General features: G+C 35.9%; 1 protein-coding gene across 1 annotated transcript in view; it reads right to left on the bottom strand.

Annotated features, from left to right (window-relative positions):
* Nucleotides 1-22,268, bottom strand: part of LOC107312666 (connector enhancer of kinase suppressor of ras 2-like) — a 167,892-nt gene that overhangs the window by 78,849 nt on the left and 66,775 nt on the right. Inside the window, exons 4-6 of the mRNA XM_085544621.1 lie at nucleotides 9,909-10,111; nucleotides 8,629-8,716; nucleotides 3,039-3,080 (exon numbers count right to left, since the gene is read on the bottom strand). Coding sequence (XP_085400747.1) covers nucleotides 3,039-3,080; nucleotides 8,629-8,716; nucleotides 9,909-10,111 — 333 coding nt within the window. The remainder of the gene's footprint in view (nucleotides 1-3,038; nucleotides 3,081-8,628; nucleotides 8,717-9,908; nucleotides 10,112-22,268) is intronic.

Genomic DNA, 22,268 nt, shown 5'->3' on the forward strand with positions numbered 1-22,268 from the left:
AGTTTATTTCTCTCCTAAAAACTACAGGTTGTCAAGAATTGAAGTTGTGATGTATAGGGAAGTTAAGATCAAGAGCATAGAGTAACAAAAAATATGTTTCAATAAAATATACATGCCTGTACAGTACTTTTGAACAAAAGGTTATACTGTGTACTGAGAACATTCATGCATCAAAAATACTTTAAGAAAATGCTTGATGAACTTAATCTGATCTGTTATTATAAGGTATCATAATAATTAAATGGAAATAGAGTGAAGCCTGCAAAATCCACTTCTGAAGCGTGTGAATCCACAGACACCTTCAGAATAGGAACCACATTTCCAAGGTGGTGATAATGACAAATTAAATCTATTAACTGAAACCAGACTTTAAGTCTGTGGATTAGAAAGAAGTTAATCTGGACTCTTGGAGAATCTTAATGTGTAAATACCAAGTTTAAAGTATTCAAAAAGAATATGCCCCAAAATATTTGAACCTAGTCTGAAGGCATACATTTAAGATGAATTCCAGAGTGGTCTTGCAGTCAAACTTACTGTATGCATCTATTTTCCTTTGGGGACTACACTCTCATTTTCCCTAATTACAGAAAACAGTAGTGAAATCCCTTAAGGGAAGTTTTGTTTCAGTCATTTGCAAAAGCATGAGGATTTCTAAAATATCATTTGACACTATACATACAAGTTAAACAAAGTTGTCATGAGGGATAAAATTAACTGACTGAATATATAGATTACATTCCCATTCACTGTATGGTTACTCATCTGGAAATGTAAGTACAGCTCTGGAGCACTGGATGTGGCATTTGTATTTTGGACCAGATACAAGAAGCAAAGCATCACATTCAGGTATGCATGACTGCATCAAAAGGTCAGCAAAATAACAGGAATATTTCCAGCAGTTTAAGCTCTGGGCCAGGACCCATAAACAAAACTTCAGGTCTTGTCTTCTCACACCACAGATATGGAAACTGGCTGGCTCAAATAACGTGTTTTACTGCTGTTCTACATAAAACCTGCTGGCTGACCCTGGTTGCGTGCAAATGTTTCCAGACAGTTTTTGAACTACTGTCATAACAAAATAATATTATTCCCAAATAAAGCACTCTCATGCTTTCACATCTTCTTAAGAACCTACAAGCAGATTAAATGCAGATTAAATCCACAGTCTACTTGTGTACCGCTTATAATTTTATCAGTTGTCATATGTAAATACTTTCTCAGTAAAGAAGCTTTAAAATTAAATAAACAGTAAACAAGTTTTCACTCAGATTTAATCTTACGAATCTTAAAGATCTCACCACAGTTCACAAAGTTATTTCAAATCTATGCTGAGGAAAATACTCAAATATATTGGAATAATTTTAAATATTACTTTACTGTAAATGTAGTTCAGCACAAACAAGAGACACCTGACACTAGTTATAAATAATGCAAAGGCTGAGACAGTATTGATGGGAACAACTGAGGAGAATTTATGAATAATAGCACAGGGAAATATCATTTGATCTAGTGCTATTAATATGAGAAAATGCATTAACATCTGCTAACACTTTTTTGCCATAAAGAAAGTTCTAAAGTCCTGTATACTAGTTTAAAAATGGAAAGTATAATACTGAAACTTTTCCTTCTTCTACGTTTTCCAGCTTCCGTTGAGAAGAGGTAGCAAAGCCAAAAGTAACATTTCTGATAAAGATGGAGCTCCAGAAGATGTACACAGTTAGAATCGCAAGCCATGAGTTAAAAGATGCTTGTGTGTGTGTAACAAAAAATATCTGTGTATATATATATATACACACACACACACATACATACACACACACACACACTCCAAATCCCAGATGATTTTAGGTGCTTTTAGTTCTTTTCAGAACCAGGTTTGCAACAGAGAGATTTTCTTCCTAAAAGTCACTGCATGCTTTCTGAATTTAACAGCACATCAATGTTTTATGATATATTTTAATCCCTGCTGGAAGCAGAGTATGTGTAAAAGGCTTTAAAAAAAAGATGTCAGGCACTTGGTAAGAGCTTGTCAAAAGCTTATCTAAACTTGTAAATCCTTCGAGATTTCCCCCAAACCACACATTTTAACTCTATCTCACTGTGAGGACAAGCTTTTTGTTCACGTACCATGAAAATATAAAGTATTAGTACTTAAAGGCCAATATTCAATCAATAACTTTGCATGAGATTCTTCCATTTCCCTTCAGTCATTAGATTTGTTGAGTGCTGGAGGCTTTTACAGTGTTCTGGGTCAGTGACAACCAGAGAAGTTAAAAATGCAAATAGGCAAAGGACTGAAAGCATTCCATGCAAGCAATACTAGCAAGAGTATTACACTACAAAAAGTGTACTGTATCATAGTATTGTAAAGCTTCTAAACCAACCTGAGAAAAAAAAAAAAAAGAAGTATTCCTCATTAACTATAGTTGGGGAGAGTGAGATGCAGCCTTGCATGCAAAGATAAACAGGCATGAGTACCAGAAAAAAAGTGATTCTTAAGGCTTAAATTAAATAGATGTCCAATTTAGCAAGGTGTAAAAAGACTTGATAGTTCTGAAGTTAATCACATCACCTTCTGGGATCCTCCAATCTTCACAGAATTTGAAGACATTATCTTTTTATTAACATTTTTGTGTAGAATCTATCTATATTTCTTTAGGTTGATTATAAAAGAAAGCACAACATTTTCGAGTTTGAAATGTGGACTACTGGGGTAATAATTAAAGTGGCTGGCAAGAGGTACAGCCTTCTAGTACTAAGCTGGTTTCATGGGCCACGGTCACAAGCTGACTCATAGCTGACCTCTCTTCTTGCTTGTGTTAAATAGTCTATTTTAACTACATGTACATATAAGTATATGTATATTTAACAGTTTCATTTTACTTATGAAAACTTTAAGTTTCAGCAACTGATATGATTCATCATGAATTTAGTCAAATGGTAACTTTATTGTCCTATAGTGGAATTTAATGCTTTAAAAAAAAAAATGATTAAAGGGCATGACATACGACTGGAGAATACAATAATAGAATACTTACCACGTGAAGAATTTTGTTTTCTGTTTCATACACTGTACAATCCTGTGGGAAAATAAAACAAGCATAATTAATGCATAGTGTTTTAAATTTCCTATTAATAAAAGAATGCTTAATACTATCAACTATCTCTTACAGATGAACCGCAATCCCAAACTCTTCAGTTCTTCACATCCAGAATGTCACTTCATAAAAGTGACTTTTCTTATGGCTCATTAACCTCAGGGATGATCTATTCTTCCATTATAGTAAAGAAATTTTTCTGCTCAGTACAAGCAGTAAAACACATGTAAAGCAGTGGGGACAGTCACGAAAACGAGAAAAAAAGTAAATGAATGTAATTGATCTAGCATCTTGGAAATTCACTGAAACTCAGAGCAGGAGAGGCATTGCCCAGCTCTGCAAGGAAGAATGCATGCTGCTGTACAAGTGGTGTGAAGTGCAAACTACTATGTCAGACATACCAATAGGTAGGCTGTGCTACTGTAAAGTGCCAGAAGGAGGAGTAAGCAGAAATTATTTTGACAACATTAAAGATGTTAAAGATTACGTGCTTGGTTCATTCTTGCTTCAAGGCCCTAATTATTTTTACTGTGCATGGGACAAGAAACAACCATGGTCTCATTTCTTGGAAGAATTTCTGTAATAGCTCTAATTTGGGGTTTTAGAGGACAGAAGTCACACCAGAAAGGGGTGGCAAAAGACTCAGGTTTGCCCATACTGCACACTGGTTCAGAGATATCCAGAGGGTTTCACTGCTTCAGAGTTCCCAAAGTTAGACCTGAAAATACAATCCTAATTGACCTCTATATTTGCTAAAGGCTTGTAACTTTCAGAGCAGCCATTTTCCTATTTTAATTGTCACTTAAAGGAGAGTAACTCTTATCAATTCATAACTTAAAACATTACTCACATCTTTTATTTAACAACACTACAGGCAGACAGAACTACTTATATTTCATGAACCAAAGTATAACATTTCCTAAAAGGTGTCTACTGCCTCTACTACTCGTTAAACTTCGGAAGACTTCCTCAGAACAGTTCCCTCCTGCAAAGCACAGCTATAGCATGAGAGTACTGAATCCTTTCCTACAGAAGAGAGTCCAAGTGCACTAAGAGAAAATGCAGCTTCTCCTGCCAGTAAGCACTCCAAACTGCCTCGCCAGCTCTCATGATGTTTTACAAAAATTAAATTAAAAGGAACATAACAAAACCGCAAGCGTGCCAAGGCAAAGTGAGATTAAAATAGAAATGCCTGGAATTCCCCCACAAAGCAGCCACCTTTGAGGCCACATACAGCCCTGTCCCCAGAGCTCCAGAACCTTCTGTCACCGAAGGCTTTGTGGTGGGCACTGGTCTGTGACACCAACCAATTGTGTCAAAGGGGGGCTTTTATTTAACAAAATCTGAGGACAAAATGTTTTTGAGGTGTCCCAGCATTTCAGCCATGCTGACAGATGTTATTTAAGTCAATTAATGTTTAATAGCAGTAAAAATAAAGTTGGAAAACTGCTAAATGAGTCATTGCATTGGAAGGAGCTTTTTATAGAACAAGATAAGGACTTCAGGATATACTTCCAGTTTATATTTAAAGTAAATAAGAGATTTTACTTTCTTTTCCTAAAGCAGTTTTTAAGTAAACTTTACTTTCTGATATACCTAAAAGATCCTCTAACTTAAGTTACTGTAGTTATCATCAGTTCCTCTTTCCAGGATCAACATGATAGCAGTAACAGTTAAGTGCTTTAAACTTCCCATAAACTAATTCCAACATCCTCACCCCATTTGCTCTCAAAGTAGATTAGCTGCATGATCAGCTTAGGCTGAGACATTCTCTGCAGGAGCCTCTGCAGCTGACTGACAGCTCCCTGCTCCCCTTGTCCATCAGAAAAAGCCCTTGGCTGTGTCCCATCCAAGAAGGCCATATCCAGCCCGGCTTTTGTGGGCCACTGTGGTGAGGAGCCCAGGGGAGCTTAACCTGTGTGAACCATGCAGCCTTGTGCACACACCTGGAACACCAGGGGCTGCTTCACCCACATCATTAAGCATTTATTTTGGAGGACTGGCATTTCTGTGGAAGAATTAGTCTCCATGTGAAGACAGTTTTCCGAATGAGAAAGTTAAAACCAGATTGCAAATGACAAGGAACACAGAGGAATTTATATTAGCATTTCATGGTCAAGTATCCCTTTGATGTTTCTTCTGTATTCATGCTGTTATTTTCTTCAGAACAAAAATAAGAATGCAATTAGTCAGTTTGGTTGGCAATGCCCAAGGCAGTTTCTCTTACATGCTTTACACACTTCAAACAGCATATCCACCATCTCCCTTTAACCCTGCAAGTACCAAGAGAAACACATGATCACAGGAGTGCTTATTGCTTGATTTCAGAGCTAATAGTCCTATCTAAATTATTCCTTTAATTTCTGTGCAAGAAAAATAATATGAGCTTAATTCCAAACAAGCTCAATTACTTCAGGTCAAATAATAGAAGATTTGCATAGAGTAAAACTGAAATTTTACTGTTTTGTAGAGCAGAATTAATGTTAGCTATACTTAGGTTACACACCCAAGATTACATTAGCATTAAGATTGTTAATGGCTTTGGGATTCCTTCCAGAACATATGCATAAAGACTTTTTTTTTTCCTTTTTTAAATACATCAGGCCAATTTAACTGAGAGGTTAAAAGCACTTGCAATATTATACTAAAATTCTAAGATATACAGGTCACAACATTTTTATGTTTTTCCCCTGATACATAGAAATGCACAAGGGACCTCATTAGGAAAAAAAATAAAAAATAAAAATTCCTTCCAAGACTAACATTTATAGTATTTTGATCTATTCTTTTAGAAAATAAATAATAGTTGCATTCTTTCTCCATCCTCCATGGGCATGAAGATGTTAAAAAAATGTATCGTGTTTCTTCAAGCTAAAAAAACTAAAACTAAGCAGCAGTATTCCATTTCTCCTCTGCAGAAAAGGGAAGTACAGGAATTATGAAATAATCACTCCTACAGTATTACATACAAGCCAGTTTCTGCACTGTCCACAGCATTATGACTTGGAAAGGTATCACACCTTCACAACTCTGTTAAGATAAAAGAGCTTGTTTTTGAATATTGATAAAGAGAAAAACCTGGTAGGAATTGCACATAGCCATGGTGCATTCATAATTTTAGTCTGCAATTCTGGAGATCACAAATACTACTGAAATTTGCAGGTACTGTAAAAACTGTGAAGGGTAATTGGGCTCCAAAATTAAGATGCCTCAAAGGTTTTGCATCTTCCTTCATAATGCTTTTCATTTACAATTTCTCTATTTATTTTAAGGAAATGTAGGTTTTGTAGGTTTGTGAGGGATAAGAAAACTAAGTACAATTAAGTGCTATATATCTAAAGTTTATTTCATTCAGTATATAAAAAAAAAAAAAACAGTCTGTGAGTATACAGTGACAATAACGGGAAAATGGTGGTAAATACCCAAAAGGTTATTTACAGGAAAAACTCACCCAGTGGAAGCTTTCAGTCAACTGGGAACCACTGAGGCAATGTCCACCAAGGAGCAGTCTCCAAGAGATGCTGCCTTAGTGGTGGTCAGCCCTTAAATGAGGTCTAGAAAAGGTGGAGTCAGGCTCCACCCCCCCTTCCAGGAGCACAGCTAAATTACTCCCACCTGTGTTCTCACAGCTGACCCAAAACTTGCCTCAGCTGATTAATCAGAGATTCGGGCTGTTTTTTCCCATACAGTGAGAATGGTTTCTATTATTTATGCCACTCACTTCACATTTTAGTCTACAGTTAAGACTACGTTTTTTGTCAGGTGAGACATCTTTGCTTTAAGATCAATTTTCCTCAGATTTAGTAACAATAAAGCCATCTTACTCTGAGGGATATTGTTTTATCTATACTTTCTGGTGCTATGTTTTACATACTGTAAAAATATCAGATAGCTATTAAGCAACACAGATCTGAAAACAAGGTAAGAAAAAGACAAACCTGGTCTTGATTTGTAACTAAACTTAAAAATGAACTAAATATTTTTCATTCTGGATTGTCCTGGAGACTGTTCTCTAAGATACATCATTTTTAAGTTGCCAAAATGAAGACAGCTTTTGGAATGAAATGGCATTGAAGAAATAAAACAAAACCCCAACTTATTACTGGCAGAGAAGTGAATTTCATTTGCCAAAAGCAGTCAAAAGAACAGAAGAAATGGAGACCGCAATTTTCTTATTTTCACCTAGACCACTGGGAAAAATTAAACTCACACAAAGAAAGTGCAATATCAGCTGAAGAGAGGGCTCAGAATCCAAAATTTTGTACTGCAGAGTTCATTTTGCTTAGTCTGTAAATCAAAAATAGCCTAGTGTTATAAACACTAAAAGAAAGCTTCATAGAGATACATTAATAATTAAATGTCTACATAGGAATTTATAAACAAAGAAAAGAAAAAAAAGGAGTGTTTGTTTTCTACTGCAATAGTGCATAAAGGTATAAAAATCCTCAAAAGGAAAAAAAAGCTGAGTATTAGAAATTAACGATAATAGCGTAAAAGATGTAGTTATGTGTCAGTCTTGGTTACACAATGTACACACAAAATCTGGTAGATACTTGATATTTTGCTTTTTTTAATGCAAGAAATACCACTGAGGAAAAAGAGATTGCAGAATATTGCGATTTTAGAAAGGCTCTTAAGTGAGTTTTATTGCTTGTTTACTCTCAGTCTACATGAAAAACTGCCAGATAAAATCAAGGGGCATGCAATGGACTCCCTTCTACTGGAAGAAGGTCCAGGTTGCTTACAAAACCACACTGAAGCAAGACTTCATCTTGCTTCCCCTTCACTTTTCAACTTTCTATTTTCCTTCCTCCCTTCCTCCCTCCCTCCCTTCCTCCCTTCCTTCTTTCCTTCCTTCCTTCCTGGACAGTCCTTTTCTGTACTCTAACAACTTCCACTCACAAGAAGGGAAGCTCAGTGTAAAAATCTGTGTAACTAACTCACACTCCATTTTTCTGTACTTGTGTGTGACTTCCTTTACTTCAGAGGCAGATGCTGAAGATAACAATAGTGACTCTTATTGTTTGTAAAATACGTTGAACTACAGAACCCTTATTTGCTTTATATTTCACTAGCTCAGTGTTAATTACAAACAACTTTTGTGTAACAGGCTCTCTTTTGAGTGAAGAAGACGTATTACAGTTGCATCTTGATATAAGAAAGAACTTCTCCCTGAAATATTTTTAGTTAAACATATTTTAATCTCTAATGATTTGGTTTTTTAGTATTTAACCTGTTTCTCCCTGTGGCATTGTTCTTCTATGGCAATAAATAAAGTGAAATTGTCCACACAAAATAAAAGTGAATTATTTTTAACTACATGCTATTCTTTGATCCATCCAGACACATGATTATAGCCAAAATCTAAAATCTTCCCATCCTCTCACCAAAAGAAAATATGGAAGCAACACAAAGGTAATACGCAAAAACAATTTTTTTCTGGTCAAGTAAAAGCTTAGCAATGTTTTTATTATTATGATTTTTGAGCAACTATAAGTACTTGTATATCCTGGAAGATAACCACTCCTACCTGTTGTACAATGGTTGTTAGTTCCAGGCACAGTTGAACAATGTTGTTTTTCAGCAGTGAATATTCTGTCACACTGACAAATGGAGACCTGTGAGAAAGGAAGAATAATGAATATACTTTTCAATAACACAGCTTTACTGATTGTTTTTTTGTGTGTGTATGTGTGTTTGTTTGGTGTTTGTTTGGTTTTTTTGGTTGTTTTTTTTTTTTTTTTTTGGAGTCTTCAATGGCATTTAGAAGATGTATATAATACAGAGATCGGCTGTACACCACAAAAGTATGAATCACCTAATCACGACAATCTCCAGCACAAGCCACATAACTTTCATAAAATATGACTATGAAGCAAGAAACAATGTTGGCTGGAAGGAAGTGGATCTTGGCTAGAACACCAGAAGTTATCATTCTTAACGTCAGTGAAATATGAGTTTCCAAATTATTGTAAGCAGTCAAAATTTCCTTTGTATGGTTCATCAAAAAAGGTTTACTAGTATGACAGCAATCTTCTGCAGCAGTTAGCACCTTAATTCAAAGAGGAAAATAATGCCTCCTTAGTCAATAATAACTTCCTGTGAACTGGGATTTTCTGCAGGCTTTCCACATTCTAACCAAATCTGACCCCATTTGAATTTATAAGAACTGACAAGGTCATAGCCCAAGAGAATATGAATGCTGGCATTAGGTTAGGAAGATGTCACCAGGATTATACAAATCTCATAAAGGAGGGTGATTCACTCTCACTATGACTTCTAAGGTGCCATTTATATATTCAAGAGCACTCAGATTCCAGATAAGTGTCTCCGTAGCCATAACTCCAGAAAAATGAAAACAGCACAAATTCCATGATGCAATTTTATGTTTTGGGTTCTGTCTTCATACAGCTAAAATTTTAACTACATTTTTCTAGATTTTTTAATCAAGACAGTGATAGAATCAGGTGCAAGTTTTAAACTAAAAGAGGGAAGTTTTAGATTAGATGTCAGGGTGAAATTTTTCACCGAGAGACTAGTGACGTGCTGTAGCAGCCTGCCCAGAGAAGTTATGAATGTCCCATCCCCGGAGGTGTTCAAGGCCAGTTTGTATGGGGGTCTGGGCAACCTGATGTAGTGCCCAATTTGGAGGTTGGCAGGGGGATTGGAACTAGATGATCTTTGAGGTCCCTTTCAACCCAAGCTATTCTGTGATTCTATGATGATTCTATGATTCCTTTCCAATTTAAGAGAATACTATCTTTTATTTCCATATTCTCATGAGTAGAAGGTCAAAAAAGAGTAAATTACCTGTCCAGCCAGGCTAGTAAGTTCTTGGCAGCACCAATCAGGTCAACTACAGAGGTAAGAAAATCATTTGGCAGTCGTCTGGAGGCCCTGCCATCATAATGGCCACTCCTCCTTCTACCCGTTATAAAATTCTGAAGATTTTTGGCTGAGGCATTCAGCTTGTGAGACAGAGTCCTCAGGTTTTCGGTCTCCAAACCATAGTTCTGAGGGGAAAGAGGAAAATGCAATCAAGTGAAATAGGGTGTCGTAAGCTATATGTGAACAGAACAATGAGGCAAAATACTCTAAATGGTACTTGGCTGAAAGGAAACAAAACTTTTGGGCGTCTGGTGTTATATTAAGCAACAGGATCCTTTGGTTGAAACATGCCCATAGTGCTACTGAACACGGTGGTATTTTTGTTCATCTTTCACCCCGCTAATTCTCCACTTAGAGCCCGGTGATAAGTACAAAGATTTCAGCTCTAATACTTTAAATAATTAACTCAGATTCATAGTGAAAGTCTCCAACTGAACTGAACCAAGATCTCTTCCTGCCACAGAAGAATGTAGCATAAGAAAAAATTTAATGAGCACTTAAACTAAATCATCTTTCACCATATGAACTGATTGACATTATTAATTTCAACAGTGTTTGTTTTAAAGGATGACTGTTCATCAATACTGCATGTTAATTTTACTCACTAAACAACTTCTTCAAAACAAAGAATAAAGAGCAGCAAGCAATACGCAATCTTGTTGGATGACAATATTGATATTTGTACAAAGATTAAATGTTTCCAACAACAAAAAGAGAGAATGCATTGAATGACAACAAGCATATGAGATGAATTGTATGAAAATCAAACAAAATATAAACAAATGGTAGGTGAAGTTACTTGCTAAATTTGGATCAGTTCTTACTGGCGCACAGGCTGGTGCCTTCTCAGCCAGCTATTCTCCCTCTCAGATAATAACTGAAAAATAAATGAAGTTCTCTACCTCCAGCTTGTAGGACAAGGCATGGAAACACTTTGCTATGTTCTTAGCTCAATGCAAAGATCTGACCTTTAAAAAGAATTTTAAACACTAGGGACAGAATTCATTTCAGTGTTATGCACATACTATGCCTAAAGCATCCCAGTCAGTCAATGAGGTTTGGAAGCATCACATAGAACACTAAATTGTGAAGCAAATGAAAATTACATTGGCTTAGTTACAGACAAGAACAATTCTCTTAATCTTTTTTCCAAAACAAATATCATACAGTTAACAACAGTTTCACTGAAGGAGAGCTCTCTATTTTCAAAAAGTTTATATTTAAATAGAATGTTGTATTTGATATTTGCATTCCATCTGTTTAATATTTGCAGCTAATCTTTCTTTTATTAAAATACTCAATGAGTTCCCTCCCCTCTATTTTTCTGTCACTTCTACTCATGCCAAGATGATGACTAAGTGGATGTATTGGGATGCCTTTACCAGCTTGCAAACTGTACTAAGCAGTGTTCAGTTTCCCCTAAGGAAGAGTTTGATTTTGCATTCTCAACAACATTTCTATAATGATGATAAATCAGATCATCCTGCTTTAATTTCCAAGTCATGCCTTGGTTATCCCTGTGGTAACAAGCAGAAAATGTTTCTCCAAATAATTCATTATAGCATAAAACCTGTCATTTTACTTTCAATAAACGTCAAGAGGGAAATAAAACAGCTGGACCACAGAGTCCATGAGATGCCAGTGTACTTGTACCAGACTACAAGTCAAAATTTTGAAGAATGTGGGCTGGTTCATATCAGTGTAATTACCTGGAGTGAATTTTGCGGATGTGATTCAAGTCACTGGAAAACACGAAATGTATTTGAAGAAATCCACTCACTAAGCAAGATTTGTAATCTCAAAGTTTACTAATTAGCATGCCAATGGTAACTTAATTAAGGGAAATATAAAGTCTTGAATGTAGAATGGACTAAGAATAAATAAAATGTCCGTAAAGATAATAAAAGATTAGAGGTAATTTTTCATCACAGTAAAAGTGCTGATGCAAGCTGGAGATTTAATTGAGATCTATTTAGTAAGGTACAATAAAAAGAAAAAGATAAAATATTATAAAAATGACAGTGAATTAACATCTCTGTAGAAGACACATTGTAGCACTCTAAATTTAAGCTTCCCTCAAATCTAAGATCTTCAGGTAAATGAAACAACCACAGACAACTATAAAATTGGAAAAGGAAAGATTAAAAATAGTCTTTTAATGTATCACTGCCAAGCACTTCATCCCCATTTACTGCATTAGAAAACTGCTGAAGGAAGTTATGGCTCCCTTAGTCCTTCCCAAGGAGAGAGAAAAAAAAGATGTCCCAGAAGACACAAGAGCAAACAGGTATTTACACACTCAAATTTGATCTGACTCCATTATGATTCAGTGATTGTACTTAAAAAAAAAAAAAAAGATGGAAAAGAAGCTGTTTAAGAGAATCAATAAGTAGGTGGGTAGCCCTATTCTGTATATATGATGCTACAAGTGCTTGGATCTCTTCTAATTCCCACAGGCATCTCATCTGCATGATGCCAACAGGTAGTCTAAAACCTGCCAAACTAAATCATTATCACAGCTATCATGTCAGATCTCAGTTTTCACAGCTACATATTCTGCTCTCACTATGTTAAGTAGGTACTGCTGCTGAGAGATACTGTAGATATGTTTTGAGCCTATAAAATTCTGGCTTCTGACAGGTGATTTCTCTCTTGCACAATAAATCCTAGATATTAATCCAGCTTTAAAAAAACAAAATAAAGAAATACAAACGAGGCCACATTCTCAAAAAGGTTTCAAGACAGTGCCATTAGCACAGTTAGAATTATTTCTTCTGAAACAAACAAAAAAATCTTCACCAAAATAAAAACAAACCAAATCAAGGTTTCCTCCATTCCTTGTTTCTATTTCATGATGCTTAAGGCTGTTAGATAGTCCTTTTGTTTATTGATTTATTGATTACTCTATTAGTGGCAGTGGACACACAGGTTCAGATGAGAAATACTGATTGCTGAAGTGACCCCAAGCAATGTGTCATTAGAAGAACTACACAACTATGCACAGTTCCAAATCTACTTAAAAACTTGGTCACAGGACAGCTCAGTGAGAACAAAGTCCAGATGAGCCCAGCACACTCCCTGTCAGCAAATCAGGACTCACAGGTATATTGCAGGAAGTGTAACTGCAGTGAGAAAGTAAGAGCCAATTCTGAACACAAAACATGAATGGCAAGACTATGAGAAGTTTACATGTTCAAAGAGTGAGCTACTTTTTACATCTACTTCATATGGTATATGGTAGCATTATTACCTTCACATAAAAAATTACAGGAAGATGATCTGATTTGTTCAATGACAGTAAGATTTAATAGTACATTTTAGTTCAGCAATTCCTGGTGCCAAATCATCTTTTATGAAGCTTAACACATAAGGCATTCAAAACAGCACAACTTAAACACTAAGCTGCACTCACATTTGCATGTTTAATACATAGGGTTAAGAATCCCCACAATTTACCAGTGCAACCCAGCTGTGGTGGCTGCAGCTGCCAGGTCTCAGTTCCAGAGGGCAGCAGCAACAGCTCAGGACCATTAACAAACCCACAGAGATGTGCCTTTGCCCCTGTGGGTACTATTTTGTCCCTAATACCAAAACACTCTCAGCACTTCAGACTACTCCTGTCCCAGACTGCCCCAACAGCAGCATGTCTGGACTCACCGTGTGCTCCACTCCTTCTCAGAACCAGGTTTCCCAACTGCTTTCAACTGATGTATTTGTGAACTGCCATAGAAAGATGCTGCTATGCCCTATTCTCAAGTCCCAGCACTGATGGATAGTGAGCTGGATTGCAAATTTAATTCAAAACTCCACTTTCAGCCACATAATACCACTACAAACTGGCTTTTGACCAGACCCATTCTCAGATGGCACAAACTGACTTAAAGGTACTGTGGACTTGCAAACACTGAAGCTGCTCTTCAGGGATGCTCTGCAGATAAGCAGAGCTGCTCCTTCCAGGCTGCCCCATTTGCCTAAGGCTTCCCTGGGCCACCCTGCTATGTGCTGGGCCCTGAGCTGATGAGGAAAGAAAATCCCCAAGAACAGTAATGGGAGACTGGAACCTCTGTGGGCGAAATGCCACATGGGATCCCACAGCTCCCAGCTGTCTGCATTGCTGTGCGTGTAGCTCCTGCAAGAGCCACAGCTTCTCAATGGAAACCACAGCACCCACAACAGCATGTTCATTATTCGATATTGAGAGGAGGTAATCACAGCTTATTTAATTAAGCATAAAACCAAAACCACATGTTTTTAGCATAAATTGTTCTGATATTTGAATACAGTGAGAAAAATAGGTGCAGTTTGTTAGTTTTCATTGTTGCTGTTTTTAATTTCCCTTTCTGGATGTGTATTTTTAAAGGTTAAAACCCTCATAAAACTCCATCATAAAATATTCCTTTTTGTAAACAATTATTTGATTTCATCATGTAGACCCTGCTCAGAATTTTTCAATTTTTATTTTTTAATTGTTCTGTTGATGATATGAATGAACAAAGGTTACCAAACTAGCAGGAGCCCAGAGCCTGTCAGGCGTTGCATCTCAGTCAGGCGTGTCAATGTTTTCTCTTTAAGAAGAATTTGCAAACTGAATCTCCTTTATGCACATAGCAAATGGAAGGAGGTAAAATAATTTTTTTCGTGTAAATCACAGAGGACCTTCTCTTGAAATTATCTGAACAAATAAACGAGTTTTACTGTTGCATTAGGATACTAAATTAAAAGTGTGTATAAAACCTCCGTTCCACAGAACATGACCTATTTTTAAGTATTTATTATAGATTTGAGATAAAGTGCTAAAAGATCCAGATTGGTATTTTATGTGAACAGTTGTGACGTAGATTGAGCTGAAGGAAAGAATAAATTACACCCTGTAATTAGCATATTAAATTTGATAGTGTTAAAGATCTGCTGCAGTGGTTTGCAGGCAGGAAGAAAGGATTTCACATGCAGTCTGCTAAAAGTCACTGCTTTGGTGCAACTAGTGCTTATAGCATGCTGGGGTCTGCCACATAATATCTGATGTACTGTACATATAACTAGATACGTATATATTGTGTGTAGGTCGCTCTGAAAACAATGCCCCCTATGTACTTCCATGGAAACTACAACAGATACAAACGGAAACAAAGAGCACAAAAGCACTATACGATAGTTACAAAACAGTATTTTTCAGCACAGTCATGACCAGCAGTGATGAACAAGGCCTGTGTGCCTCGCTCTTACAAATCAGTGCCAGTGGAGATGACCACTGTTGCTGTTACCACTGCTGAAATGCCGCATTCACTGCCTCACTGCGTTCGCATAAGCTGTCTTGACTCCATCAACGTTCAGCAAGTGTCAGTGAATGTCAATGGGTGCCATTTTTTCTACATGGGGAAATTCAACTACCCCCTTTGCTTCCTACGCACTTCCACGTCACACACCTTTCTGTCAGACTGTCCCTCTGCTGCCATTTGACACAACACATCATGGGCTATTTGCATGAAGGTTCAGCCCCTACTGCCACCCTGCCTCTGCCGTTGTGAGCAAACATCATGAAGTAGGAAACACTACTTTCAGAGCAGTCCTCACAAACACACAAAGGGGGACATAAATATATTTACATATGTATATACACACACATATATATGGCTCTGGGGTGTGAGGAGAATGTGTTGCACTGGCTACCGTTTGCTGATTGTCTGTGTCTGTTGGCTCAGAGCAGAGCTGTTTTTCAACCAAAGAGCTGTCTGCAAGTGACCTTGTAGCATGAGACCCAGGAACCTCCTCGGTCTTGAATCAACACAAAAAGCTCAGTAGAGATCATGAGTTGGGATATAAATTCAGGTCTAGAGTCTAAAACTTAACACGCTCCCTGAATGCTAAAGAAGGGCAATGCTCATAATGAAATGCAAGTCTTGACAACACTTAATGAAAAGTTAAAAAAAAATGCTAAGAAACGATGTTCTAGGAAATGTGTGTCAGCTGTAGCTCACACAGTGCCAGATTTGTCACTGCACAGTAGTATTTTAAATTGGGTAATGATCATGATCACATATTTGGCGAGCAAAGGAGTAAGACGTGTGAATAATAGGCAATTGAACCCAACATGACCTAATTCTCAGAATGTCTTATCACTAACCACCACTTCTGCACAGTTTAACTTCTCTGTCTGGAGTAAATGTCTAGTGGAATTAGTGCTGTAATAGCTATTCCAGTTACTTTCTAGCAAGGAGACACTGTACTGCACACTTAAATGTATTAGCACACAAAATGATACCTGTTCTAAAACTATATTAGGGTCATTTTCCCAGATTACAAAGGATATCTAGCTTACTAAATAGCATGTGCTTTGTTCTGAGCTATGGAAAGGAAAAATATAGGTCACCTCTGGATACATGCTACTTAAACTAAAATATCAAGTAATTTGTATTTTTTGAAAGTACAGAAAATCCCACCACCTGCTGTTTCACTAACTGTAAATAAATTCCCCTATTGATAAAATACACCTTTGTTGCTGGAGACTGCAGTCCAAGAAGAATATTATCTTAATTTGGCTCTGAATTTTCTTGAAAGATTTCATCCCAAATCAGTAAATTAAAAACAATATAATAAAAACAATCCTTATCACCTTTAAGATAATATTTGACTATCATTTTACCATGGCTGTCAAACTGCAGTAGTAAAATTAAGTTTATGTACACAGAACACAATGATATTTCATTATGAAATTCATTCAGTATGAAATGCATCAATTTAACTATTGTAGTACTACACAAATATGTAAGATCATAACACAAATTAGAGTATATTATCTGAAACACCTCAGTTCTTTTCTCTGCATAGCTTTCCTCCCCCTGGTGCTCTCTTCCATTATAATTATCTGAAGCAAATTGTGTCATAATTCTTTCTTGCATCCTAAGTGTATAATTTGGAACTTGTCACAGTGCTTTTCAGCACTTCATATGCCGTCCTACCATCTTGTAATAGATACATTAATTACAAGTAAATATGAAAACCTTATTTTAAAATGAAACTATTGTATTATATTTTAACCCCCTGAGGAAGCTTTTGTGTTTCCATTGTCATTTGTATGTATAATGTAATCAAGAATTTTTAATGTACAAGAGGATAGGACTAAAGATATTGCATTATCAGTCGCTTTACATGCTCTACTATTCACTTGGAACCGTCTTCCAAACCACTGAAACAGCCACTAGTCTATGATGTGTTGTTTCACAAAAACATTGAAGTACAAAACTTCTTCTAAGTAAAGGTTTTCCCTCAGAAGGGAAGTCTCATGTCTCATTTCAGCTGGGAAGAGATGCACGGTCATCTATACTGAGTTATTTCTGTGGAGGCAATGAACCTTTTCTATCAGAAGCAGAAGAGACTGAACCTTACCCATGCTTAAAATAGCACTTTGGTTTATCTCAGAGAGCTGATGCTTTTACTCCTTTTCTTTGAACTTCAGCAGCATGCCTCTGAGCATTTCTTAACTGCTCTTTGCTGTACTTTAATTCACATTTTCTGCTCAACTCCATCTTCACAAGGGGTTTGGATTTAAACTCCCATTAAGTGAATTTGCATTTTAAAAAAAATAAAAATTCTCCACTTTAAAAAGCATTTCATATTTTCTCATATTTTTCAGCAAAACAGCCTCATAACCACAGTGATGTAAAACTGTGACTGTACTACACCACCCATATATCATTTCTCTGTCAAGCTGACATCTGTGCATATTTAATAGCTTCAGTGTCATATCTCAGAAAATATACCAGCAAAGAAATAAAGCTGTGGCAGCATTTCTGTTCTGATATGCACAAAAGCAAGACCCAGAAGGATGGAGGAAAGTTGGTCTGTTTTGTGGCTTTGCACATCACAAGATAAATTGTTTCCAATTACTTTACTTCAGTATTAAGGAAGACCTAACTGCATATGGCTTCAATTAAAACCCATATGTAAGCCAGACCTCTGTGATGGCTTGACCTCTTCCATATGTGCTATGCAGAATATGCTGACTGTGGATGCAGTGATAAATAAACAAGACCAAAAGATGACCCAGTAGATATTCCCTCCAAAGCACATTAATCTGTGATCCACTAATTTTTAAGCTGATTATCAACTCTTGCCTGCACTCATGGTTACCAAGTTTCCACGTTACAACCAAAATATCAAATCTTTTTTTAAGGATATCTAAACTACATACAAATTCTTTATTATATTTTCTATTGCAGACCCAGGAAGCTCCACTGGCTTTATTTCATGGGCAGAATATCTTGAGCTCCTACCATCTCCTTACAATACTCCCTAGCCTATATAGTTTCTCTGCCCCTCTCAAAAAAACCTAATGAAGCCACAGATGTGGAGCACACTGTTCAATAATCACAAACCTTTATTATATTTTACTAAAATCTTGTCACCAATAAATCTTTGTTATTTACTCATAATAATCATAATTTTGTGGAAGAACCAAATGTCCAATAATACAATACAAAGTTTTATTTTAACCTTTTTAAACTACCTCTTGAAATGAATTATGAGTGCAAGATTGCAGAGGATAGGTTATGCAGTATGTGGCACATAATTAGGATTGTGAACAGCAGTGAAACATTCAAAGTTCAAATAATGATTGATAGGATTGCTTTTTGGAAATACAATGTCAGAACTGAACATTATACTCCCTGCATCTCCTTCCCACTGAGAATTTCTGTGGTACATTGCTACTTGTGCAACACAACATGCATTGAATCAGTATGGCTTGCAAATCAGCATCCTGAAGAAGAAAATAAATTATTGCTTTCTGCAAGGGAAAGAAAATTTTACTATTGAGATACATAAGCAATAAATAAAAACTGATCCTTCCCCATGAGGAAAGACACAATCTTAGAAATAAAAAATCCATTTTCTAAAGTTCCTAATACTGGTTTTAAACAATTATTTAAAAGTCCACATAAATAGTAGTGTTATTTTTTTTCATTACATGACTAAAAATTAAGAGCGTACTTCACATGGGCCATTGCAAAGACAAGAATTTATTTGGTGTTTAAAACTTGAAATACTTCACTGAGATTTTAATTTATTTATAAAATACATATATATATTTGCGGATTTTTTTCAGTTAAGGAGAAAAAGCTTGTGTCTTCATGCAACAGTTTGTTGTTCTCCCTTCATGCTCCAAAAAATTATCTCGTACCCCCTAAACTTAATATACTTTCCTTCTACTATTTAATGTAATTACCTGAGTCAGAATCGATATTTCATTAGCTGGATCCAGTCAGTGTACTGCAAATTCCAGCTTTAAGCTTTTGACCACCAGCAGAAGCTACTGCAATACAGGCAAACTAGTACTTCAATAATTGAAGTTTAAGCTGGTAATTTCAGCAGGCTAATAGATTTATTTCTTAAAATGTTCAATGAAATAGTAGACAATGTTATACAATTACAATGTAATTCACAAAACACATACAGGTTTCTGAAAGAAAGCATGAAGGCCTTCTATGCTGAAAGTCTTGATTTTAGAGAAACTGCATATTTCCCTCAATACAACTTAGTTAAAAATATTATTTCTGTGTTTGCAATGAAGATTAGAAGATAAGTGATGCTGTCATGAATCACTACAGACCTTATAGATTCACTGAGTTTAACTCTTTGGTACATAATGATGTTGTTTCGGGAGCATTTTCATGTAATCGCATCAAGATCTGTACTTGTATACCTCAAAAAATGGAGCATGAACTTTTGAAAATCTTGCAAATAGTATAGAAGAACCATTTCTAGTGATTTTTATTGTAACAATTACTCGCAGTCATCAGTGAGCATAATTTAATATCTTTATATATGTAAGGGTCTATTGGGTATGTATAACATACAAGCCAACAGAACGCGAAACTCAAACAGCCCTTCTTTGCCCCTGCAGATTTTCCTCCTCTCATATGTGAAGAAATCAAACAAGAAAGATAAAGCCTATCTGAAGCCACTGACAGAAGCCTCAGTGCACATATGGATACCTGAGCTCAGTAAATTAACATGGATATGCATCAATAAACAATAATTATGTTTTACAACAGCCAATAAAGAGCAGAAGCATGATGGACTCCCACTGTCAAAGCTTCACTGCATTCAACTACAGAAAAGTTTTCATTAGACCAAAATTTAATGCACCCACCAAAAATAAACAAACCCTAAACACAGCCTACAGCCAAATCTCAAAACAAGGTATCTGTCTAGTACTAGGTCCTTTTCAACCCAGGCCATTCTATGTTTCTATGACCTTTGAAGATCCCTTCTTCTATGATTCTGTGATTATATGAATATTACAAGGATCCTTATTTTTAATTCACTCAGGACCTGAATTGTATAATAGAATCATAGAAATGACACTGAAAAAAATTATACTTAAAACTTAATTCCCTTTCTTCAGTGTCCTGATCCTAGTCGATTTCTAGAAATACAATATTTGGTAACACACTGGAAGATCAGGAAAAAATTACCAGTCAACATAGAATCCATAAAATTGACCAAACTGCTTGACTTGAAAGCCTAAAGAATGAAACAGCTAACTAGAATAAGCAAAAGATGATGCATCCTTTCTGTTGTGTGGAACAGTCAGTCAACCCACGCAGTAGTATTAATTCAATAGGCTGGCACAGTATAATGCTTACCACTGGGCTGCCAAAAGATGAATTTCTTTTCAAACTGAGATTAATAAAGCTTTCTGGATATATGTGTACATATAGACAAAATTAATGCATGTGTCAGTATTCTCTAAGGACACTAAGGAGATAGAATATCTCTTCATTTCTCTCAGCAGAATATCTCAAAAATAAGATGATTTATTTCCATCTATTTAAGCATCAATATACAAAATGAAGAATTCACTCTGGAATAATTATATTAATCTTGGAAAAGGGGAAGGGAAGATTGAGGAAATAAGCATCTGACACATCCAATGACTTGTTAAAAATGCAACTTGATTACACAACAGGCAAAGTAATGAAAATTCTTCCCAGAGTACTCCCAATACTGATAAAGCAAAAAAGAATCAGAAGAAAAGATGAAAAAGATCTAAATAGAAATCATAGCTATAGCCACTGAAAAGTAGCATTATTTTAAGCAAAACTTGAATGATTTTAGTACTGAAGAAAGAACTTCATCAGTAGATACAGAGACAGCTGTGAAAGACTGTGTTGTTTCATCATGGCGAACCTCACAATGAATGACTACAAACTGCTTTCAGCCTTGCCAACCAATTATTGTTATAATATTGTCAATGATGAGCCTGGTCATTTGTTAGGGAAAGAAAAACAACAACCATTTTTATTTGGTAGCTATGCCCCATACAAACATAGCTTAAACAATATTGGAAATATTCTAGCAAATTAAACTTGTTAGAGACATGTTGATGCGCAGGTGAGTAATTTGCCTTCTAGCAGGAAAGCTGCCATTCTTGGACTACTAGTCTTTGTAGTAAATGCAGGAAGAATATTTCTAATCTTTATTTCCCCTTAAAAACTATCACAGCACATAATTTCTCAAGCCGAATGCCTATGAATTAACTGTACTTCAATTACTTTAGATACAATCTATATTTGAACATGCTTTTTGTCCTTTTCCATTCATTTTTCTTCTAGTCATCATCAAAGTCCTAGCAGGATGTTTGTGTTTTAATTCTGGGGACCTTTACTACATACTGACTCCAATGTTCCTAATTAAATTAATTTTAAATGCATAGATTTGAAAAACAAGCCACGCTGACCCCAAAATCACTCCTTTCTCTTCTTCCCAATATATTTTACCATCTCTCAAATAATTATTTTCCCCAGGCCCTGCTACTATTTCAGTCAGTCAATGCCTTTGTGCGATTAGCCCTCCATTACATTTCCTGATTAGCATTTCAACTTTAATAAAATTGCAATATGAAGCCTAAATGTCCTGAGTGTTTTCATCCATAGATGTTATTTAGGTCACTTCAAATAAATAACTGCAAAGCAGTTTCTGACCACAATGGTAATAAAGGATTTTGATGTTTAAGATACTTTTTTTTTTCACCACAGCTATCATTTCCAATTATCTTCATAATTAAAACAGTACTCAAAAAAAGTCTTTCTAGAATGGTCAAAGAATTAAAACTGAAAGTATGGCTCACCTATGACTTTTCCTTTCATAGCACATAAATTCAGCCTTGAGCAACCCCAAGAAAGCGTCAGCTCTTTCTCTCCTATAATGAACGATACCCTCACCTTTTGCCCCTCAGTTCCACCCTTTTAAAAATTAGAATATTCTAAAATTTTACAAATTTGA

Source organism: Coturnix japonica, chromosome 4, assembly GCF_054131305.1.
Source record: "Coturnix japonica strain WE chromosome 4, WE-NBRP24, whole genome shotgun sequence".
In the NCBI taxonomy this organism is placed as follows: domain Eukaryota; kingdom Metazoa; phylum Chordata; class Aves; order Galliformes; family Phasianidae; genus Coturnix; species Coturnix japonica.